The sequence below is a fragment of the Hemicordylus capensis genome, chromosome 1 (genome assembly GCF_027244095.1).
Source record: "Hemicordylus capensis ecotype Gifberg chromosome 1, rHemCap1.1.pri, whole genome shotgun sequence".
Lineage (NCBI taxonomy): Eukaryota > Metazoa > Chordata > Lepidosauria > Squamata > Cordylidae > Hemicordylus > Hemicordylus capensis.
In genome coordinates, this window is record NC_069657.1 from 192,673,186 (window position 1) to 192,699,014 (window position 25,829).

General features: G+C 42.6%; 1 protein-coding gene across 4 annotated transcripts in view; it reads right to left on the bottom strand.

The window, feature by feature from the left end:
• Window positions 1-25,829, bottom strand: part of LOC128331046 (sodium channel protein type 2 subunit alpha-like) — a 169,749-nt gene that overhangs the window by 99,851 nt on the left and 44,069 nt on the right. For all 4 annotated transcript variants that reach the window (XM_053264426.1, XM_053264419.1, XM_053264432.1 and 1 more), the window contains exons 2-4: window positions 1,648-1,971; window positions 716-836; window positions 278-365 (exon numbers count right to left, since the gene is read on the bottom strand). In XM_053264426.1, coding sequence (XP_053120401.1) covers window positions 278-365; window positions 716-836; window positions 1,648-1,920 — 482 coding nt within the window. In that variant the 5' untranslated portion in view covers window positions 1,921-1,971. The remainder of the gene's footprint in view (window positions 1-277; window positions 366-715; window positions 837-1,647; window positions 1,972-25,829) is intronic.

Sequence of the window (25,829 nt, forward strand, 5' to 3'; positions counted from 1 at the left end):
CATGCTTGCTGGGCAAGTCATTTCCCGCTGCGCCATTAGGTGGCTCTTCTCCAAGTAACACATGAGCTCTACCACTGTTATGGCCCTTCCCCATTAGCTTCTGTGCTAATGACTTTTAAATTTACATTCCAACCTCACAAGCTAAAAGTAATAACAAGTACATATAACTTTTCAAATTACACCATAAAACAATTTCAGGTCCTGTGCAAAATTTAGCGTATTTAACCCATGTATCATTGGAATATGAGAGAAAGAGAAATGCTTTTTCATAACTTACTCTACGTGCTTTGCCCAGGAAGGGGGTTCACTCAAGGTCATGAATACACAGTTTGTCAAAATAGTGCACATAATAAACATGCTGAATAATGTTGGATTAAGTCAAGGAAAGTATGATTTTAGACAAGTTGTATCTCATATCTAAAACAATAGTTAAGTTTATGCACGTTCTTGGGATACAGGCTCCGAAAGGTGTGTTCTATATGTTTGTGAATTCCATCCAAACTGCAAATTCAAGATGAACAAGTGTTAACTTGTCACAGTGAAACCTTAATCCTGTAATCCTAATCACACATAATTTTAAGTTCTTCACATAAAGCAAACTGTATTAATATAAATGAAGTCATGTTAACTATTAAAAGAGCCTGATGTCACTATTAACCCATGCTACCCGTATTTTTGTAAAGTCAAACTTTAAGCAAATCTCATGAAGAAGGATATGAATGAACCAAAATCTTAATAGAAATTCTTCGAAGAGAATTGAAAGGACTTAACGTGTACAAGGCAGGTGTGGCACTGAATCTGAAGATGGTCTTCCCTTTATTCAATACTATAAAAGTCTAAAGATAGAGAACAAAACATGAAAAAACAAAATGGATTATACTTTAATATGCACGAACATCTTAATATAAAAAAGACAATTATTTTACTTTGGTTTACCTTTGGTCTGATAATGTTAGCCAACATCCAGACTGCTGTACATGTAAAATTTCTCATGTACAATGGGCGAAGGGTGATTTTGGTGGTCTCCCAAGCCCTGTGTGTCTCCTCAAAATGTGTCCCAGAGGGTCCCACGACCCTCAGGGACATATTTCTGGGAGGCACAATGTTGGGGGGTGGGCTGGCAGAGGGAGAACGGCAAAAATAACCTATCCCCTATTGCCTGTGCATGCCTGTGCATGCAAAACTAGACTGGATGTTGGCTTTTATTTGGTACTAGAATGGTTAATGCAACAGAATATTGTATTGTATAATACAGTACAATACAAATACAATAATACAAATAATGTTGAAAGGAATAGGTTACTATATGGTTCCCAGTTTTGATGTTGGTAGAATTGCCATTTTAAATGCATCACTAAAGTATTTTACATGGAAAATGATGAATGAATATTACATTCTGTAGCTGTATTAAAATTCCAGAAAAGTAGCAGCAAAAGAGTCCCATGGTATTTAACGAGGGAAAATAACTGAAAAGAAAGTAGCATTTAGTAACATGCTGTGACAAAATACCAAATCCACTTGTTTTACTCAGTAAGTCTTGCACTATTGAGACAAAGGTCTTAATATTATGCAGTGCATACAGTGTGTTGCCCTGTAATATGTAAAATCAAGACACATGCCTGAGTTTCCGCTTCCGTGCATGCTTACTTTTTTGTTTGCATAGTAAGGATCCAGGTCCTCCAAGGGCTCAGACACCATTCCTGGAGGTATGTCTCCATAAATAAAGGGCAACGGCTTCCCTGCCTCCAAGTTGTCATTTGGTTTTGGTTTGTTTTCATCATCCTCATCTTCCTTTTGGTCTTGTTCAGCACTCTGTTTTGCCTTTTCTTCAGCAATCCGCTGCTCAATTGCTGCAAGGGACTCCCGAGTGAAGCGGAAGAAGCAGTCTGGTCCTGGTGGTGCCAGCAGCGCTTCTGCCATTTTTTCATTCTGCAAATTTTAATTACTTTTCTACTCTTGTGAAGGAATGACCTATGAGAGAGAAACAAATCAAGAGTAAAAAGCCAAGCAGACCAGAAACAAACATTCTTCCTAATCCAGGAGGATTCAATGGCTTTCCTGTCTGGGAGCAGAGCCATTGAAGGGGCCGGTCAAGAGTTTGAGAATCTTAAACTATAGTAAGGCTGTCGCAGTTCAACCATTTGCCACACAGGGCAGCTGTATATATCAACTATGACTCTCAACCCAGGCAGTTTTTGACCATTAGTTGGCAGTGATGGAAAACAGGGAAGTGGATTGTGTGGCCAGCTAATAACACAGAATAACAGTGGAGACCACCCACTGTGATTTACTTTATGAAAAAAAATTGCTTACCCTTGCTAATAGGGACCAAGCTCTTTACAAACCTTAACTGTAGTAGTGTGTGTTGCAGTTAAAACCTTCCTTGTCAACTATCATTTTTTAAACAAATAATTTAACTAATAGCTCTTTGCAGATTTTATGTGAACCAATCTCAGGCATTGGGATTATGTCCAACCCTAGTACACCTGCAAACTTGTGCAAGGGACCTAAATTAACTTTTCTCAGCAGAAGGCCAACTTTCTGGTACCTCACAATGAATGGCCATTTATTAACCCTTCTAACTATCTCACATGAAGACTACCTCTTGACAACATGTCTGGAAAGCTTAATGAAAACCATTAAAACTCCAGAAGGCTTCAGAAATCACCCTGCTGATCTGGTTAGAAAATATGCAATAAATGCTATTATTTATTGTTTGTGCTTGTCTTTGGGTGGAACTTCATCCATCTTGAAACAGCTTCCCTGCAGCTATCCTGGATGAAAAATGATAATACAAAAAATAACTAGTAGTTTAACCACATAAAAAGAGATGAAATGAATACTCTCTTAGCAGCACAATATATTTCTAAAAGTCCTTCTGCTTACTGAGAAATATCTTTGTGAAGGGAAGGATCTTAGTTATAGAAAAATTAATTGCTAAGGCTTCCTTGTTGCAATATAAGGCAAGAGAGTGCAATGCACGTTTTCAGCCAATTGGGGTCTGAGACAGCAAAACTGCATAGAGTAATATTGCAATGTGTCTATTTACTGGCTTCAGGGGATGGTGGGCAGAATAATTCAAATAAGAAACCAAGGGATTAATATTAAAATTAAATAATAATGGTGCTAATATGCAGGCTTGTCTGACACACCTCCAGGTTGGTATTTCTTGGTGAGATGACCTCGTATACTGCAGTGAATTTTCAGGTAGGAGTTCTAATGAAGTTTCTACAATAAAAGTAACAAATGTCTGTCTATGGAAGAGTTCTTAAGTTTGGACCACAATTTTACTCTTGAAATTAGGCCTAAAAGCAGCATACAATGCAGTACTAGGTTTGTCGGCGTATTTTTCAACCAGATGCTGCAAAATAAGGGCTTGATCCAATGGAGGACAAACTGCTCAAAAGCCAGCTTGTTCTTTGACTCAAGCCAATCCAAAGGTTTTTCATTTAAATGTTGGCATACATCTTACCAATTACACTCAAGAGACTGAGGGGGCAATAGTTGGCAGGAAGAGCCCTTCTGTCTTCTTATAAACAGGAATTATTATAGCTATACCCCAGTCTCTTGTATGATCTATGAAGGTAAATAAAGAAGCCAGAACAGGGGCCCACCACTTCAAATTGTTACTTATGACTTCTACTGTGACAAAATCATTACCTGGAGCTTTGCCAGGTTTAAACTGTTTGACAACAGTCACCATTTCCACACAAGGAACTGGGCTTCACTGAGGGAGCAGAAACACTGGTGTCATTTTGTAAAGAAATGGATGAAGAGCAATAATTCCAGGGTGGCCTAAAATAGCATTGCCCAAGGTGGCCAATAGGTTACCCCTCACTCAGTGGTGTGTTCCAGGCAAGGGACTAGGGATGCTGCCAGCTCCTAAAAATATCCAGGGCTTCAATCTATTTTCTTTTTATCCCACCTTTCCTCCAAACAGTTTAGCACAGTATACATGGCAACCCCCATTTAGCTTCACAGCAAACCTCTGTGGTAGGTTATGTTGGGAGTCACCAGGGAGTTCTCTACACAGCAGGTTTTACCATGGGTTTTGTGAGAGGCACATTTTCTTAAATGCAAGAGCTGGGCTTTTAAATACATATTCGTGATACAGAGCGCAGAATGAAAACAGACAAATCTTTGCATCATTTAAACACGTTGCTTTTCTTTGTTGGCAGCCAGCCAATAATGCTCTGGGGAAGGACAATATCAAGATTTCGCATCTTTTTCCCTGGAGCATTACTGGGCAGGGGGGGGCATTCCCTGTCATGACCTTGCACCCTTTCCTGGGAGCACTACAGTACTGGGGGAAATGGCTGTCCTATCGTGAAGTTGCATTCTTCCCCAGAGTGGTGTTGGTCAGCTGATGACAAAGAAAAAAAAGGCAAGTGTAAATGGTGCTACTGCTGCCTATTGAGACAGAGGGTTTTTGAAGGATTGCCCACTGCAAGGTAAGCCCTCCATCCCAACCCAATATAGGGTGTATTGCACATGCTTTTATTGAATGATATTGAATCAGGCCCTAACTCTATCAGGTATTTTTTTCATCAGACCGGATCCAATTTTTTAAAATGTCCAATAGGGCACACATTGAGTCAGTTCTGATTAGCAGACCAATTTGATGCACAGCCCTAAGAAATAGTTCCTGAGAGGAGAAATGTGTGTGCTGTGATGTAATTTTATATATAAAACCATTATTTTTCACAGAAAGGAATACATGAATATAATAGGATGAGTAAATAAAGAGTTATTCATATAGCAGAACTATCCAGAGGTCATAGAAGTAGCATTGTAAAAACTCAGAGCCACAAGAGGTTGCAACATTTTGGCAGGAAGATTAGTGACTGGTCAAATTGCTTAACACTGGATGAACAGTTTTCATGTCTAAGCCAGATGTATTGTGTTTCCAAAGAAAAGTCTACTAGTGAGATGGTATTCTTTCTCCCTGGAAGCTTTTCACACAGGGCTTTTAAAGCCCTTTAACTCGCATGTCCTCCGGAATGGAGAGGGGTGCCCTGAAGTCCCGAATTTGCTCTGAAGTCCCTGTGAGTTATTGGGGAGCAGTTCACACACAATTTGGGTTTTTCACTGTGTGATAGTGTAGCCCGATTTATATCTGGGGTAAAGAAAATCCACTATTCATGTCAGTTTTTTGGGACACCTTCCAGTTTGCAGTAAAGCCTCCCAGGAAACTTGCAGTAAAGCCTGCTGTGTGTACAAATCCCTGGTGGAAGATCAGTGTTGGGTGGAGGAACAAGAAGTGGATTAAAAATGGCCAGATTCTGGTTATTGGTTTCAGGAACTGTTACCATTTTATGACAGCTATCATGCAAACTGTCTGACCTGAAATGCAGCAGACTAACTTTCCAAATGCAGCATCCAGAAGTTAATGTTTTAACATTAGTGAAATATTAAATTAGTGTTAATAAGCTGATGTTACATGCTTCAGGACTTACCCATTTCTCTCTCTCTTAATAATTTACCTTGATGGCTAGCAAGCAACAATACAAAATGATTCTGTTATTACACAAGGTGACTTTGTACCTGTACGTTTGCTTTTTCTTCTGATTAAATTATAATATGCAGAGAAAAACTGAGTGAAAAGCTTTGAATAAGCAGTAAAGACTTCAAAAATGATTTTGTTTTAGGTTTTCTTGCACTGCCTTCATTCATTCAGACTTGATATCCTATTCCCACCCCCGCTCAGAAATGCAAGAACAATTAACAATACACCAAGAGTACCATAAAACCAGATCAAAACATTGTGCCATAGGCACAAGATTCTTAGAAGCAATCTATAATTAATTTAATAGGAAACCAATTATGTTGTCACTTAATTGCGGGGGGGGGGTCATCTCCTATTTTGAAGGGATATTGTACCTTTAAGAAAAGAGAACACATACTAGTCCTGCTTGTCTGTTGCTTAGCAACAGATTTTCAGAGACTGCAATACTGTTTTAGCATTGGGAGAAAAGGTTAGAAGGGAAAGCAAAGAGAGAAGGGAAAAATGAGAGAACCAAAAAAGGTGAACCCAGACCCTTAGAAATTTATGGAATGGAACTAAATTTAAATGTAGTGTTTTTGCAGATAGAAAAAAAATTGAAAAGAGTATATTTGAAATACTGCATATGTAACTAAAAAAAATAGGCAAAAAGGGTTTGTAGAATTATAATAGATAAGACATATATTATCGGTTTCTGGAAATAATTTATAGTACATCCAGAGGAAACACAAATTAAAGTGAAATGATTCTAATATATTTATACCCATGTGTGGCAAAATGTTTGGAAGAGAGCGATGCATTTATTATCACTGTAGACCCTGGATGGCCGTTTCCCTGTGATTTGCCTTCTATACAATATTTGCATCCTCCCTTTATATTTTTATGTCAAGAGAATCATATCAGTATCACCTGCTGCAAGATAAACATAGTGATGGAACATGTCAACACTTCTCCCTTATTTCTGAGTACCTGTTGAGGTCCCCTTTATGTAAACTATGTGTGCCCTGTGAGATAGGAAAGATCAGCTGCTAGCTGAAATGAGCTGTATGTACTCTCAGATCAGCTGGGGAGAGCAGCCCTTTGGGATCATTAGCTCAAATTGCTGCTTTGGGGGCAAGAAGAATCGCTGGCACCTTCTCTGCCGTGGTAATGTGTAGGGCACACTCGCAACAACTTCAGCCACTGGAGGGAGTGCTCTCTCCTAATGGCTTAAATTTCTCTGTTATTTGGCTATCAGCAGGCAGACACAACAAGCACATTTTGCATCACTATATCTTGCCTGTAGAGGTCTGATCCTTTGTGAACCTGAAAGCTCTTGACCCAATGACTTGGAGACTGAGTGCTCTCTCCTCCCTGCTTGTTAATTAACAGTACATGAAAAGAGAGGAGGAAAGTGCTGTTAAGATCTCTAGCCTCTGCTGCACCCTGGAGCTTCTGCCAGAGGCTGAGGCTTTGGAATCTTCAGTCCTTTGCTGTCCTTAGGCAGACGCTGGCTTATGTTGTGGCTTCTGCGACATGCAGTCCCTGAAGGCTCCTGAAGAAGTTCTATCTGGTCCTCCTTGCCTTGCCAGCTCCAGAGTTGCCAAAGAGCCATACATTCATGAATAGTCCGGAAAAATGAGCAAATATTGGACAGGTCCATAAAGTCTATAAAAACGTTTCCATATCCATAAAAATACTAAGAAATTTTTGTGAAAACATCAGCCCCAAGCTGCGTTGCCAAGCAAAGCCCCGTTGTTGTGCCTGGAAAATTTGAGCTGGCCACAAAAGTGGCTGGGTGCTTGCTTGCCTAATCTGAGAAATGCCCCGGTTGGGGGGGGGGCAGGGGAGATGAGATCAGCAGACACATGGGAGAATGTTCTCACAAGGGGCTGAATCCAGAATGACAAGGGCTTGACTGCTCACAAGACCTACATCAGACCAGTGTTGTCTCTAACTTTTTTCATCTATGTACGGAATGAGTTTTGTTCTGAGCAGCAGTATCAAGGCAGTGTGTGCGCGCATGTGCATTCAGAGTGGGGCCATCCTGATTCAACCTGAGCGGGACCTAAAATTAAATGAGTGGACATCAAAAAACTTGTGTGTGCATGCAGATGCACACACCTTAGAGGGAACACTGCATCAGACCGACATCAACTATTTCATTCAAGCCCCGGCCAACTATATGCAGGGCTAACGGTGGGCTGGAAGAGTCCAAGGAAACAGCGCTTTCTCACACATTTCACAAGACTGTCCATGAGAGGCAAGAAAGCAACAAGCTGAAAGGTAGACAGGGAAAAGGTTCTTGAACTCTCCACTCAGTTCTATTCTGGTCTGGAGTTCTGAGGCCAGTAAGAGGAGAAAAACCTCTGAAAGGCCATTGGGGATTGGATCCCCACCCCAGGGATGCAAAAACATGTCTGCAAAGTTTTTCAATGCTGTCTCTAAAAACATTTTTCGGGTTGGCAACCCTGCAGCCTTCCCTGGCTGAAAGTTCCAGATGCTGAAGGACTTCCTCTGCAGGTAGGCATCTTCTTCCTTGATGCAAGCAGAGGCTCTCCTTCAAAGCACTATTCAGCTTCCAGGAAACCCTTAAAGGGAAATGCTGCAGACCACCACTCTCCTAGCTTTACTCTGCTTCCTGCCCAGTGCTTTAGCTCTTTCTTCTGCCTGACCTCTCTGCATAACTCTCCTACAGATAGCCTTCTTCCTAGGACTTTTTACTCCATCAGCGTCCCATGACAAGCAACCACAATCTGTTTCTCAGGCATCTGTCCTTGGCTTTTTATACTTTGCTTCTTGGAACTTTGGCTGGGACCTTGACGAATGTCAGTTGTTCATGGCCAAACCCAATGGCCCTTAGCTCTAGACAGAATTTTGACTAGATGACCAATCCCCTTTGAGGAATTTGGATGCCCCTAGACAGGGCTGTTACTAGTGGGGTGCGTGGCTCAGGACAATGTGGAGATGTGTTGGCCCCCCAGCAAAAAGCGGCAGTGGTGTGGAGATGTGGGATCCCAGGGATGTGCTTTTCCCATTGCTTTTGACCCAGCCGGGCCCTGCAGAGCACTTCTTTCAGCTGCAGCCGTGGTGGCTCTGGCAGGGCTGTGCCCCTCTCTGTTTTGCCAAGAGAGGGACACGGCCCAGTCAGAGTCATCACTGCACACAATTGGGCAGAGTGTGTCAAGGGGCCCAGCTGGGTTGGAAGTCAGCTTCTGGCCTGCTGTGGCAAGCAGCAGTTGTACTCTGGAGCTGGTGGAATCTCCATACTGCCACTGCTGGCACAGACCCAGGGGAGGGTGTGGGACTCAGGTGCTTACCCCAATCACCGCCCACCCACCCCATAAGGATGGCACTGCCACCAGACCACATAGATCCACACAAACCGACCTGTAATTACAGCCACCCCTTCTCAGAAACCACTCTGCTCTTCAACAATAGTAATACCCTAGTCTTCAACAGAGGCTGTCTCAATGTACAGTACACATACACACCACGTGGTTTCTCCTGTGTTACTCTGGCAACATGGGAGCTGCAGCGCTGGTAATGTGAGAAGCCCCAGCCACACAGAAGGCCAGGCATCCTCCAAATAAAGCCCACTGTCTTTTACTTTCATGGGAAATGCCTCTGCTACTTGAAGCAAAGCTGTTGCTTCTCCTTCTAAAGGTTTCTTTTTAAAGGAGGCACCCACCAGAGGGCAACCACCACACAGATTGCCTGAGAGCAGAGCAGACATCTAGCAGCCAGTTCTAAAAACTACCAGTTTCCATAAATGGGTTTTTACAGCTGCCAACACAATTTCCAACATGATACGTCTGTACCTTTAGATGGCACTCAGACACCATAAATCATTGCTATCAAAATGATCAACATTTTTTTTTTTAAGTTAGACTTCTAGAAATAGAGAGAGGTTCTTCTGCATTATAGTTTTGAAAAAGGTGGCTGCTTAAAACATTCCCTGTGGGAAATAAATTGTGTCCAGCTCCCCTTTTGCTGCTTTTGCCGCACAAAGAACCCTGTTGGTTATTCAATTTTATATTCTACCTACACTCTAGCTTTGGAATAAATATCAAGCAGTAGCTTGCATGGTGTGTATAAAATTTCTTACTAACCTCCCTTAAAGTCTTTAAAAAAATTATTTTTATTAAGAAAATTTTATCCCACCTTTTCACGTAAACTGAGCAATAAAGGCAGCTTACAAAATCATGGTAAGTTTGTTGTAACCACAGGTCATAACACACATATTAAAGCATAATAAAACAACATAAAATAGAAAACCTAATAGCTAATACATCATGCTTAAAGAAACACAGATAAGACATAATGAGACAACTAACATTTTTAAATTTTTTTAGCAGAGGGAGAGCAACTGGCCCTCTCCATCCACAGCACAGCATCCCTACAATGGCTGTTGCTGGTGTCTATCTGATGTTTCTTTTTTAGATTGTGAGCCCTTTGGGGACAGGGAGCCATTTTGTTTTGTTTGTTTATATCTATGTAAACCACTTCAGGAATTTTTGTTGAAAAGTGGTATATACATATTCATATTTTTAAAAAGAAACATAACTAGACAAAAAACATGCATGAAAAGAGAGATATAATCCTAAATATTTAACTGTAGTTACAACTCTGATGGGTACAACTTGAATCAGAAAGTTAGTCCTGGAACTATAGCTTAGCCAGATGTGTAGCAGGGCGAATAGATACAGTTATCTTCCTAATTTTAAAAGGCAATAAAGCAAAAATGGCCGTTTGATAGCTAACATAAAGAAACATATCCACCAGCAAGTAATTAACACATTCTGTTTCAGAACCCATGAATTTATCAATGATCTGACCCAGTGTTTTTTCTCTTATTGTTCCATAAAATAAACAGTGTAGGATGTAATATTTAATGTCCTCCACTTGCCCCTGGCCACAGGGGCAGAGGCACTGTTCCATGGGAATTTTGCAAAACCTATGCTCAGGATATGCCGAGGACATGGTTTGAAAACATAAACTGGTAAATGCCTTCCTTAGTGGTGTGCTGGTGAGGTTGAGTGGGTATCACAAAGTGCAAAGTGAGGATGCAATAGGGAGAACATTGAATGTTGGACCAAACCAGTGTTTTGGCTGGCATCCCGCTCAAGGAACCAATCACAGATTGTTTCCCCACCCCAGGACCTAAGTTCCTCTAGAGAAGGCAGATAATATATTTGAGGAATGTGGGATAGCATATCTGCCCACTGATTCCCCTCTTTGTAGTGCCAAGTGGGTTGGGTGGCAGGGCATAAGAGGTGCTATCTACCACCCAACCCACAAAAGAAATAGGCAAATGGGTGATTTTTGGCAATTTTTAACCCTTCCCCCCAAACCCCATTGGATATTATGAGGTTTTTGGGGAAATGTTTAACATTTATTTTAAAAGCAAATAAAAATTTATTTGAGCTCATAGAAATTCATTTTGTCACACAGCAAGCTATCTGTAAAAAATAGCAAGGTTATTCTCACAACCATTGCAGCCTGGCAAAGAGGGCATGGGAGGAGAGCAAGATCGAGCTCACCTTCCTCCCAGACAATCTTCTTATTGTTCCTGTTGTCTCCTGGCTGAGCGACTCGGGTGCTCACATGAGTGGCTCTTCCGGGAGCCGCATGGCCATCTGGAGGTTGGGAAAAAGCATCCTGGCCTTAAGAGATCCCCAAATGCACCACACAGCAAGCATGTTGCATTGAAGGATTTCCCCTCAAGCCGGGCACTCTAGATGCCTGACTTTGTGTCTGCTTGGGCTTCCTTACCTGAGAGCACGCCTTGCCCCATATGTCACAACCAGGACCTCAAGATCTTCTTCAGAGGCACAGCTCTGAGCACCTCTGCCAAACGAGGTGAGGCGCATGGCTACTAGGGATAGGGCCTTTTTGGTGGTTGCACCCCGTTTATGGAATAGCCTCCCCAGTGAGGTTTGCCAGGTTTCATCACTTTGTTCTTTTATACGCCAGGTAAAGACCTTTCAGTTCATTCAGACCTTTTAATTTTTCATTTTAAGATTTGATTTTAAAAACTGTTCTTAAAAAAGTTTAATTGCTCTGTACTGTATTTTGTAACCCTCCCCTTTTGATATGTTGTGATTTAATGTTATGTGTTTTTATTTGATATTTTAATGCTGTGTTGTGAGCCGCCCAGAGAAAAATTTGTTATGGGGTGGATAACAAAGTTAATAATAATAATAATAATAATAATAATAATATTATTATTATTATTATTATTATTATTATTATTATTATTATTATTATTGAGGTCCGAGCAGACGCATGACCCCGAGCCTGGGGAAAAGGTTAGGTAAAAATCCCAGGCTACCTGGGCGCTTTCCAGATTACCCGCTACAACAGCGGTAAAATGCTTCAGGCTTGGCCGATCACATTCAAAATGTAAATAAAGGGTTGAAGCTGTTTGTTGTGCAAAGCCACCAGCAGGGGGAGCAGTCTTTTCAGCTTGCTCAAAACTCCTACAATGGGAAAATACAGCTATTTTTTGCAACACATATGTGACATTATAGGACTGTAATGCAACTATAAAACCCGAAATGTGAACAGTGCCTTGCTGACAGCAAAGAGACTGTGATGTCGAAACACAGACAGTATGGAAGCACACTTGGAGAACACGTAGTGAAGCTGTTGTAGCAGATAATCTAGAAAGTGCCCTGGGAAGGCAGCATTGGGATCGGCCTTGATCCCAGGGCTTCACACAAGCAGTCCTACCCAGGCTGTTCATGTGAACTTCCTCACTTTGTCTCTAGGCACAATGCATGATAAATATCATTTCTAAATTATTGTGCCTTTTTATGCATCAAAGCCAAACTTGGTTGTACATACTTTTGAAGTTACACGACCATTTGTATTTGTTAATGACATTATAGACTGCAAGTCATTCTTTTGAATGCTTACAAATGTAACCACAAGGAAAAAGAGCCAGACTTCCTACAAAATGTTGCTTCTCCACTGCTTTACTCAAAGAGTGCTTAAGTGATACCCTCAGGGCTGAAATGAACTCCAGCTTTTGACTCTCTAGAGGCACAGTGGCCAAGAATTAATGCAGGTTCCTCAGAGCGATGAATGAACTTGGACAATGGAATTCTGCAAAGCAGCAAATACATACAATTCATGTGGATCATACTGGATCACTGATAATAAAGCAGCATGTTTATTTGGTAAACAACAGTATCAGCTGAAGAAGTGTCTACAGCCCATTAAAATTAGTTGAAGTGGGCAAAATGTTCCCTTTTTAGCATCTGTGCAAGCACAGTGATAGAAGTGAGATTATATAAACAAGACAATGCTAAAGATCTGTATGGAAAGATTTGGGTTAAATGGGTTAATATTTTGACAAGTTAAGTTTCTTTCAGCTTTAAAATTATTTGCATTTTATTTTGAGCTAAGTCTTTCCACGACTCAGTCTCAGAATCTGTTGGCTCTCCTCTAGGGTTGTGTGTGTGTTTGTGTGTAGCTTTGAGAGAGGGAAGTGTGTGCTGAGTCGGAGGTAGCTTGTTGCCTGTTGCCACTTCAGGCAACTTGCAAGGAGCCGCCCAGTCCCCTTGTCTGTCTCCTCACCCAGCACAGAACCTGTCCACTGTCTGGAGGCAACACAGACAGGTTTCAAGCTGAAGGGAAGAGAGATCAGCCAGCAAATGTGAATGTCTGTTGCCTGCTAGACCAAGCAGTCGTGCCAGACAGAAGACAGAGTGCAGCATACTGCCAAAGAGGCCAGTGAGGGGAAGAGAGGCAGCATCCATGCTGGGCTCTGGCTCAGGAGCTGGGGCAACATGTTGGATGGCTGAAGGCAGGGCCAGTGAGGGAGAACTTAAGATGAACAGGAGTGGCACAGAGAAGAGGTAAGTTCCATGGGGGCCTGTACTTGCCAGCCATGGTACACTCGCTGCTTGACACCATTGCCTCACGGGGTCTCATGGGGGAGCCACCCTTCTTGTGTGTTATCCTATATATGAAATGCTCTCTCAAGAACTGGTCATGCGGTAGCAAGCATGAATTGTCCCCTTTGCTAAGCAGGGTCCACCCTGGTTTTCATTTGAATGGGAGACTTCATGTGAGCACTGTAAGATATTCCCCTTAGGGGATGGGACTGATCTGGGAAGCGCACTTGCATTCTTTCAGGCAGAAAGTTCCAGATTCCGCCCCCCCCCCCGGGGCATCTCCAAGATAGGGCTGAGAGATTCCTGCCTGCAACCTTGGAGAAGCCGCTGCCAGTCTGTGTAGACAGTACTGAGCTAGATGGGCCAATGGTCTGACTCAGTGGAAGGCAGCTTCCTATGTTCCTAACTATAAGCCTCAAGAGTTCCTTAATTTCTGCTGACATTCCCTGTGCACAGGCTGGGGGAGCCAACAGGGTGAGGGAGTAGGAGGGAGGGCCAAGCAATAATAAGCAAGGAGCTAATGCTCCCTATGTAAATGCTGATTGAATTTACAGGCCCCAGAACCTATATATGTGAATAAGTGATACCTCTGGTCTCCAGAGTGCATGCGAGAACTGACACTGGATTCCAGGGAATCCAGGGGCAGATTAAGCCTTTTGCCTCCCATAGGCAAAAAGGCTTTTGCTGCCCTTTTACCTTAAACAAAAAAGTTTGCCTTTTTAAATATAAGGTAAAAAGGGGGACTTTCTCCTCACCCACTCCACCCTTGCTGCAGCAGCCGCTGCCCACAGAGAGGAGGGGCGAAATTTACTGCTCCTCAAATTTTGCTGCCATAGGCAAATGCCTACTCTGCCTCTCCATTAATCCACCACTGAGGGAATCAAAAGGGCATTTGTTGCTCATGTATAATTAATATATGCATACGTGCTTACTGTCATGTCATTAAGCGGTCAGAAATGTAAGCAGTTTTAAAACCCCCACATCGATTGATCCTCCAGTGTTTCAAAAGAGAAAAGCCCTTTCATGGGAAGGCAAGGGGGGCAGCACATGTGTGACAAGTATATACAGGCCCCGAGAAATGGTGCTTGGGCACTGGTGCCTTCCCGAACTACTGAGCAACTCCAAGCAGCTCCTACACAGTTGAGTGCAGGCGAGTGGCTGTTTGACCACACTGCATCTCCTCCCGGCACAGCTGGGCCCCAAAGGTTCTCATTGAAACCCAGTCTGAATATCAGGGCTGTGAAGACAAAGGGCAAGGAGAGGCAAGGGCAGTAAAGGAAATAGCAGGTGCAAGGAAGGAGGAGTGGAGGAAGCAGGGACCCAAGGTATGCGATGTCAGAATGAGAGGAAAGAGGCTAAACAGGCAGCGGATGGGAGGAAATCAAGCCATGTACAGTTTGGGCACAGACTTTAACACATGCATATCATGTATGCCATTGGTGGGATCACGTGTGGAAACAAGAGGAAGGCTTAATTTAAACGGAATAGCACCCTTCCTACCAATTAGTGTCTGTTTCTGTATGTATTACAGTTACAGGAGAAGGATGGTGAAATATTTTATAATTTGTAGAATAGCTTTTATTATCATCATTGATCAGTCAAATTATAATTAGTATAATACTGTAACTTTTTTTTATTAGTATGTTTTGCTGTAAATAGTCTTGAGGCATTTGTGTCAAAAAGGTGGAATAAAAATCAAATAAATACTTTACAGAAAGGCACAGAGATTGAGTTCTTTCACATTGCATGGGAACGCCATGAATATAACTTGCCCGCCCTGTCATAGTAGCTGTAGAATCCCCCTAAATATTCCCTTCCATGTCTTAACAGTAGCTTTGGGTGGATAAATTTGTATGGGGCCAAAGAGTCTAACCCTCCGCTCCCTACCACACCATTGTCAGAATCCAAACTACTATCCAAGGCTACTCTACGGATGGCTTCACACGACTGTCAGCAAGAGTCGGGTAAGTAAGACTGTAAGTGAGAAAAATGTTGGGGATATTGGGAACTGAGAGCATGTGTCATCTCAACCCGCCTAAGTCTCTCTGCCCGACATTCTCTGCCCAGTGGTTACCAAAGTTGGGTGGGAGCCAGGAGAAAAATTTGGAGAACTGACTTGGGCAGGTTCAGATGATACACCCACCTGAAGTGCAAACTCTTGGTTCCCAACATATCTCCGACATTTCCCCCACTTACAGACTTGCTGACAGTTGTGTGAAGCTGCCCTTTAAGAGAGTTCCGATGTCAGTTCCTAATTTGAAAGAGACATCAGGAGTTCCAACTAGTTTGGGGCACATGTTTTTGATCCTCAAGCACAAAAATGTGCAAGTGAAGCTTGCCCAGTTCACTGGGGAGTGGGATTGCTACCCCACTCCCCAGAGAACTTCCAAGCCACACGTTCCTCAGTACCAGTGAAGAACTGGGGTCCAAAGGGCTACAAGCAGTAGAAAATAACTGCTGGGGTGGTTCTACATGGAGATTAACAGTGCAAGACACCAAACCATAAGCGAAGATGGCGGGGAGGAGCAGTTATCACTTTTGACCAGGAACAGCTTGTACGTACCAATTTCTGGACAAAGTTGTTGGATAAAGCTTTATTTTTCTCACATAAGATTCTTCTACAAGTCAATTGGGCAAGGAAAAAAATGTTATCCAATAAGCAGTAGAAGATTACTACACATAATTGATCTGTGGATCCTAGCCAGAGCCATTTAACCATCTGCAAAGACTTGCATCTATTGATGATTATAAAGCCCAGGGCAAACACAGAAATACAAAAATCTGCTAGGAAAGGAAAATATATATATATATATAAAGTATGCAGCTCTTTAAGCCAACCTCATGAAGCTTTAAGAACATAAGAACAGCCACAAGGCACAAGGCCCATCTAGTCCAGCATCCTGTTTCACACAGTGGCCCACCAGATGCCTCTGGGGAGCTCACAGGCAAGAGGTATGTGCATGCCCTCTCTCCTGCTGTTGCTCCCCTGCAACTGGTACTCAGAGGCAACCTGCTTTTGAGGCTGGAGGTGGCCTATAGACCTCCGACTAGTAGCCGTTGATAGACCTCTCCATGAATTTGTCTAAGCCCCTTTTAAAGCCATCCAAGCTGGTGGCCATCCCTCACTCAAGCAAAAAGAGACATCCCTGGCACCAGATACTGATAGGGAGTAAGGTTATCAGAAAGACCAAGTAGTAACTCATTTTCCCAGGCTCTAAATAGCACCTCTGGGATGTGTATGTTTAATTACCAATGACATGTATTAATTGCTTTACTGATATTCTTGTTGGCAGAAACCTATATAAACTGGCGAACTGCACAGCTTCAGTGCACAGTACCAGCCAGATTCTTGCAGACTGTACTCATGCCTTTCTTGATCAAGAAATAAAAAGCTTATTTTGAGCATGCATCCTTGCTGCATTTGACTTCATTCAGACAGGCAACAAGTATAATTGCGGGAACTCTGTCTAATCCTCTTTGGTTCTGGCAAGACGCCCCATTCTTTATCCATGTGATAGAAGGATGAATGCAAGCGGCTGAATCAAACAGGAGGGCATGGTTCCAGAGGACTTTTTCCTGCTACATCACCATTCCACCAGGTTTCTGTTACACCCACTATAGCTATGTTTTTATCAGTAACCAAGTACTCCAGCTCTCCCATCTTGGCTATGAGGCTTCTGGTATTGGTATACAGACACGTATATGCCGGGTCCCTCAACTGGTGTTGGCGTGTGCTATCCCTCTTACCATCATTTGACCTATTTGGCAAGCTGCCCTGTGTTTCCTTCTGCTCAACTCCTGGCTCTACTCTGTCCTATACTGGTTTTTCCGAAACATGTCCACCCTCACACCTTAGGGGATTTTGCCAGCTGAAGCCGATAGCACCCTGTTCCCACCAGCAATCCCCCAGGCATCATTTTAAAAGCTGCTCTGCGGCCATCTTGATTTTAAGCGCCAGCAGTCTGGTTCCATTTGGGTTCAGGTGGAGCCCATCCCTTTTGTACAGGCTTCACTTCCCCAAAATGTACCCCAGTGCCTAATGAATCTAAACCCCTCCTCCTGGCACCACAGTCTCATCCATGCATTGAGACCTCTTAGCTCCATCTGTCTCACTGTCCCTGCATGTGGAACAGGTAGCACTTCAGAGAGTTGGGGGTCCTGGACTTCAGTATGCTACCTGGCAGCCTCAATTTAGCTTCCAGGACCTCCTGACTGCATTTCCCAACATTGTTGGTGCCAACATGCACCACGACAGCCGACTCCTCCCCAGCACTGCCTAACAGCCTACCTAGACACAGCGTGACATCCGCAACCTTCGCAGCAGGCAGGCAGGTAACCGTGCAGTCTACCCGCGGGTCACAGACCCATCTCTCTATGCCCCTAATGACTGAATCACCCACTACTAAGAAGCCCCCACCCCACAGGTATCCTCTGTGTGAGAGGATATGGATGCATCACCCAAGGAAGGGGTCCCTGCTAAGGGAGTGTTTCCCTTTTCCTCAGACTAATGTCCACCTTCCCTGAGACCCCAATTCTCCATGACAGCAGAAGTGCCATCAGCATGGGAGTGGGATGCCTCTACCACATCCCTGAGGGTCTCATCCACACACCTCTCTGCCTCCCTGAGCTTCTCTAGGTCAGCCACCTTGGCTCCAAGGGAACAAATTTGTTCCCTGAGAGCCAAGAGCTCTTTGCACCATGCACACATCCATGACTTCTGCCCCTCAAGCAGATAGTCATACATGCAACATACTGTGCAATACATTGGGAAGCAGCCCCTCACCCTGATGGTATTCTACCTTCATAACTAATTTTATTGGCTATTTAGAGTATATGGGAATGGTGTGGTTTTTTTGAGATGTCAAACTACTCAAAAGTTATGGTGCAGTTATGGTGCTTACAGAGCCTGGAGCATCATACAAAATATATACAGGTAAAATACTATGTACAAAAGGAAATATTTACAGATTGAAATACCTTACAGTCTGCCAGAAAAGTATACAGCAGTTTGAGAGCAAAACATAAACCCGTTTTAGATACACCTTTGGAGATATGAAACAAAACATTTACGTGATCAGGGGGGTCACCTCCTCCATCCACTTCCAGAATTTCTCCCAGTCTGCTTTGGAACTAGTACGCTTTTCCCCATTAACAAAACTGGTGAAACGTTTCCAGAAAAATTAACTGTCACCTCCTCACTAATTTCAGTGCCCTTCTTTCTCTCCCTGTTTCTTTGGAGATGCATGGCCTGAACTACGAACAGATTTACCAGTCTGATGACTAATAGTGGTATAGACCAGTAAGTATCTACAACTTCTCCGCTCCTTCCCTTCTTCACCTGGGACCTCCATCTCGGTCCTTGGAAGCATGATGCGCCTCCATGACCGAAAGCTATTTGTTCCCATATTTAGAGTATATGGGATTTGAAGCTAAGTACTGGGTATAGTTGTCAGCTGATTAATGGTTTTTACTTTTGTCCTCCAAGAAAATTACAAAAGTTGGGTAGTACTCACCTTATTCTTGCATTGTATGTCTCCTCACAGCTTTTCCCACCAATCTCTTGCTAAACTCCTGCAAAACTCCTTCGTTATCTGTTTGCAAACTCCTGTTATGAAAGCTCCTGGGAGCCAAGCTCCTCTGGTCCGAGCCTCGTATTCAACAACAGCAGTCAAACTGACTCAGCTCAGTGATGTGGGGCCTCCCACAAGCTGGGGCCCTCACCTGGAATGAATGAATCCCCCACTCCGACTTCTCCTCTAGCAAAGACACAAACACTGCCAGCCGGCCAGAAATCCAACCCTAGGAGATTCCCAGCCCTAGCAGACCTAGCTTCTCCTTCTCCTCTTGTTCTAAGCTTTGCATTCTATAAGCTTGGATATGCAAAAAGGAAAAGGCCACAATATATTTTATTCAAGAACTATTTCATTTAAAAATATTTATCAGCAATAAATAATTTAAAGCAACGCAATGTGGTTTCTCCGAGATTTATCATGTATGCACAAGAGTGAAGAAATATACATCATACAGTATTTGTGGATTAATAACTGACTTAAAGTGTTTCATCTATTGTATCAGACACATTTGGCTTCCCTTATCTATCACTCAGTGTGATTGCTTCTGGTTTATCTGCATTGCAGTCAATTAAGTAGGACCCACAATTATAAGACATGGATTCTGAAATTCAGTATTATTTTTAAAAATCTATCAATCACTTTTGGCAGTGAACCTTTGTGGATCAAGTCATTCAAGAAAATCTGCTAGTGGGGCAAAGTTTCTAATAGTTTCTATACTGTGAATGCTGGTTTCGGATGGGGAAAGCCCAGACTCTAATTATCTACCTGTCATAAAAACCTTATGGCAACTTTATGGGTAACTTTAGGCAACTTTATGGGTAACTTTAAGTAAACCAATTCTCTGTTGGCCTACTCTTATAGGCTTTTGGGGAGAATAATATGAAATAAGGATATCTCATTTAGTCTAAATCTAAGCTATAACTTGAGCACCAAACTGCAAGCAGGAAAAAAAAATATAACTATTCAGTGGAAATACAATAGAACTGAAGGTAGTAATGGGGAGAAATGTCCAAAGTGTTTTGACTACTAGACTTTTGCATCATCAGGATGACCCAAAAGACAGTCTAACACAAGGCCAAATCTTAGGAACACAATAAAGAATTGAATCTGTCAATCCTCTTTATTAGATTTTATGCACAGGGACAAACAGAGATACCCCATCTTTCAAATCCCTGTTCAGCCACCAATGCCACCTTCTTTGATGGGAATACAAAACACAGTACTACTCTGTAGCCCAGGGTAGACAACCTTTGGCAATCCACTTGTGTTGAATGACCACTCCCATCATTCCCAGCCACAATAAATTGTGCCTGGGAATAGGAGTTGTCACTCAACAACAGCTGGAGTGCCAAAGGTTGCCTATCCCTGTAAGTAGTAAATAGTATCTCTCCCCACCACCCAGATCATGGCCTATGCTTGGCTGCGACTCCCTCCTGCATATCCACTGAATGTTGGAGACACAGGTTACACAGAAAGTTGTCTATACGGAGTCATATCTTTGGCTACTCTAGCTCAGTACCATCTACACTGGCTGGCAGCAATTCTTCAGAATAGCAGATGAGTATTTGCCAACCCTTCTTGGATATGCCAAGGATTGATCCAGAAACCTTCTCCATACAAAGCAGATACTCTTCTGCTGAGCTGCAGTGCTTCCTATCATCATGCATCACTCCTTCACATGAAAAATACTGGTGCACTTGCAGTATACGTTGCTGCCACATAAAGAGTGAATCATGCTTTACCTCTGTAAACTGCTACCCTGATGGAAATCAGCAACACATCAGTGAAGTTGTGTCAATGAGGAATTCTGTAGTACAGGGGTACATAAGAACAGCCCGGCTGGATCAGGCCCAAGGCCTATCTGTTCCAGCAACCTGTTTCACACACTGGCCCACCAGGTGCCTCTGAGAAGTTCACAGGCAAGAGGTATGTGCATGCCCTCTCTCCTACTGTTGCTCCCCTACAACTGGTATTGAGAGGCATTGTGCCTCTGAGGCTGGAGATGGCCCACAGCCACCAGACTAGTAGCCACTGATAGACCTGTTCATCATTAATCTGTCTAAGCCTCTTTTAAAGCTGTCCAAGCTGGTGGCCATCAACACATCCCATGGCAAAGAATTCCACAGATTAGGATCACAGCAGGGCAATGCATATGAGAGCTTTTTGGAGAGTTGCCTCAAACTCCTATGATTCTATAGGCCATAAGAACATAAGAACAGCCCTGCTGGATCAGGCCCAAGGCCCATCTAGTCCAGCATCCTCTTTCACCCACTGGCCCACCAGGTGCCTCTGAGAAGTCCACAGGCAAGAGCTGAGGGGGCATGCCCTCTCTCCTGCTGTTGCTCCCCTGCTACTTCCTCAAAAGGAAGGTGCTCCAGGTAGGCAACCTGCGGCTCTCCAGATGCTGATCACCTACAACTCTCGTCACTCCTAGCCACTGTTGATTTCAGCTGGGATGATGAGCATTGTAGTTCAGCTACATCTGGAGAGCCTACCCTTCTTGCAGCCGATAGACCATGCAGCCGTTGACTTGTGTAATTACAGAGGGAGCCCCTTGCAGTGATTTAGGGATACAGCTATTTAAACAATTTGCAGCATAACTGAACCTAAACTGTACCTGACCAAAATACTATTTTCTTCTTGAGGTGGTGATATAACTGTATCTTTGACCTTTAGTTCCATCTTTTAGATATTTCTGGAATGATTTCAAGATAATGATGCCATATTAAAAACACAGAAAGTGAGTCACTACAGAGTAAAATAATGACATGCCATTATTGTCATCACAATGTGGCCTCCCAGTATGTTCTTTTTTTAATGAAATGCAGCTGAGAAGAGGGGGAACCCCCCCCACCACAGTTTCCCAATAAAAATAACTCTTCCCAGGTTGCTGTTTATCCATCAGGAATCCCTTCCCCTACAATGCAGCTAGGAAAGGCCAAAACATGGCACAGCCATGCCCTGATGCCAGTCATGCCCCCTCACAACTGATGCATCAGGAGTGTGGCTGGTGCCAGGTGGCATGGTTGGCATAGGGTGTGTGTGTGTGGGGATTTTCAAGGTTGATGTCCCTAGACCTCCTCCAACCTTCCTATCGTTCTATGAAGGAGTTTTCTGTGGTCCAACAGTTCTGTGTTTCTACTCTTCCCCCAGTATTCTCATTAAAGGGCAGGGATCTTAAACTATAATAAAACACTAACATTTTCTCTTTGGCCCATAAGATTTTTTTTTAAACAAAGAGGTCAAGGTTGTCACCCCCAAAAGTGACCTAATATGAATCTGCTTTGGATGCAGAGCCCATTTAATTTTATTTCATCTCCTTCAGTTTGTGTCTGCAAGTTTGTGTGGTTGCTGCTACCCTTTACATAAAATTCCACATGCAACAATAAAGAATGTGGGGATCGGTACTGGGACCAGTGCTCTTTAACTTGTTCATAAATGATTTAGAAGTTGGGGTGACCAGCTAAGTGGCCAGATATGCAGATGACACTAAACTATTTAGGGTAGTGAAATCTACAACGGATTGTGAAGAACTCCAAAAAGATCTCTCCAAACTGGGGGACTGGGCGACAAAATGGCAAATGCGGTTCAGTGTAAGCAAGTGTAAAGTGATGCACATTGGGGCAAAACACACCAACTTCACATATACGCTGATGGGATCTGAGCTGTCGATGACTGATCAGGACTGAGATCTTGGGGTCGTGGTGGACAGCTCATTGAAAGTGTCATCTCAGTGTGTGGCGGCTGTGAAAAAAGCTAATGCCATGCTAGGAATCATTAGGAAGGAGACTGAAAATAAAAATGCTAATATTATAAGGCCCTTATACAAATCTATGGTGCGGCCACATCTGGAGTACTGCATACAGCTTTGGTCACCGTAGAACTGGAAAAGGTGTAGAAGAAGGGAACCAAAATAATCAGGAGCCTGGAGCACCTTCCTTATGAGGCTAGGCTACAGAATCTGGGGCTCTTTACCTTGGAAAAGAGGTGACTAAGGGGAGACCTGATCAAAGTGTATAAAATTATGCATGGAGTGGAGAGGGTAGACAGAGAGAAATTTTTCTCCCTCTCTCACAACACTAGAACCAGGGGTTGCCCCATGAAACTGAAGGTTGGGAAATTTAGGACCAACAAGCAGAAGTATTTTTTCACAAAGCACATAATTAATCTATGGAATTCCTTGCCATGGGATATGGTGATGGCCACCAGCTTGGATGGCTTTAAAAGGGGCTTAAACAGATTCATGGTGGACAGATCTATCAATGGCTACTAGTCTGATGGCTGTGGGCCATCTCCAGCTTCAGAAGCACGATGCTTCTCAATACCAGTTGCAGGGGAGCAACAGCAGGAGAGAGGGCATGCACATACCTCTTGCTTGTGGGCTCCCCAGAGGCATCTGGTGGGCCACTGTGTGAAACAGGATGCTGTCCTGTTTCACACAGGAAAAAGAACTGTGTGAAACAGGTGAAGTACTGTGTTTCACAAAGGAAAAGGCCACTGCGTGAAACAGAATGACTAGGAGCCCCTGGTGGTGCAGTGGTAAAACTGCCGCCCTGTAACCAGAAGGTTACAAGTTCGATCCTGACCAGGGGCTCAAGGTTGACTCAGCCTTCCATCCTTCCGAGGTCGGTAAAATGAGTACCCAGAATGTTGGGGGGCAATATGCTAAATCATTGTAAACCGCTTATAGAGCGGTATATAAATGTAAGTGCTATTGCTATTGCTATTGCTAGATGGGTCTTGTGCCTGATCTAGCAGGGCTGTTCTTATGAGGGTGTGGCATTGGACCAACATGAAGGCCTTTCTAAGGCTAGGGACCTCCAATTGTGTTAGGTATCTAAGACCTTCATTGGTAAAGAAGTTTGGAGACCTTCTTTATTTTATTTATTTATCGAATTTGTATACCATTCCAAACTTTCGTCTCTGGGCAGTATGATGAGCACTTTAGCCTGTTTGAAGCCCATACGAAATAGAGACAGCGGGGAGAGGCCCAGGGATGATATGGCATTTTTCTCTGCAAACACTGTTCTCGTGGTCAGTCAAGGAATTGCATGGGTGGGGCTACAGACTATTGGTGAGGCTTGATTGGTTGGTATTATACAGAATGTCTGAGGAGATCTTTAGTATCATTCCAATATCATCCTTGTAACAAACTTTTCCTTTTCATCATCTCTGCGTCATGATTTATCACTTTTGGGGCCAGTTTCTTAACACTGAGTTCATACAGCCCAAAGAAGCATGCATGCAGCATATATGCTCCTGCTTCTGAAGCTCGTGTGCTCATGTGGGGGTGATTTTCAGCTGCCTCCCCTTTCCCTGGAAGCTCTCTGTGCAATGCACAAATATGTCCCCAAGGATCATGCAGTCTCACTGACATAATAGTGCACTGCAAAGAACATAAACTGAAAAGCTGTTTTTGGTTTGCACACCTCGAAAATAAAGTATCTACAGTTAAATGATAGGTTGCTGTGTTGTTCCATTATAAAACAATCCAAAAGCCATAATTGCATAATATTTTGTTATTATCTTTATCATCATGTAATAACTTTTTAATATTTCATTTGGCCCTAATCAAAGAATTCCCCAACTGTTGCTTTTGCATATTATTATTATTATTATTATTATTATTATTATTATTATTATTATTATTATTATTATATAATATCTCATCCCTCCAGTACAATACAGCCCAGGGTGGCTCACAACACTAAAACAATGAAAATACTATATAAAATTTAACACAATGTAACTGATAACACTGTATAAGATAAATCAATTAAAACAGACCCAATTAAAAATTAAAAATCCAAACTGTATAAGAGACATTAAAAACCATATTATTAAATATGTTTATTTAAACAAAATGATCAGATTATGTATGACCTAGGGTATTGCATATAAAACCTATTCTTTCAGTCAGAACTGGAAAATGTTATATTAGATTTGTCTGTGAGCCATCTAGCTCAGTCTGTTGTCTCTAACCATATTAAATGCTTCTGAGAATGAATGCAAAAACAGAGCAATTGTAAACAGCTCTGTTTACTATTTAACAGAGTAAACAGCTTAATTAATATTCAATATTATACTTACCACAGAGCACTAATGATTTAGTATTTAGCTTTTAAGCAGTTTTGTAATTATACTTTTACCTAGTTTATACATCAGTTTTCACATCTTAAAGATCAAGATGTGCATTTTTAATGCAGGAAATATGGCTCTTTTTAATGCAGTACACTCAAAACCAAAATTGTAGGGGTCTCTGCATCCAGCACAGGTTTTTAATAAATGTGTGTGTATGCTGGGTGTATGCATGTGCATGCATTATGTGTGTGGCTAGCAAACAATAATCTTTGCATTAAGTATAAATATCACCATGTTAGGAAGGACCTTGCTGGAAAACAAATACAGCAATAGGTACAGAGAAGATTATGCAAATAAGTGATTTTGTCTTCGAACCTTGATGTGAAACAGCAAACATGACGCCAACAAGATTTCCCTTAGTCACTGCATCATATCTGGCATGAGTAACAGTAGGACTGCAAAACAAAGGGCATTATATCACACAGCACAATTTTTAATATCTGTGCTCTGTTTTAGACATGGGGGTTATCGGGGCCAATTTTGACTGACGCAAGCTGTATGATCTTTGGATTTTAATGGCTGAGTAGTTTGAATCATTCAGGCTGTTGCCTCTGTGCATCCTGCCTACTCCCTGCCACACCCTTGCTGCTTCTTTTCTATGTCAAGCACATAGCAGGATTGGCTACTCCAGGCAGAGGGAGAGAGAATGTTATCGATAACACATGTTGATACAGGGCTGATCTGCTTTATCTTTTCCTGTTTTGCTCTGTCTGCATTTTAGCCAGAGTT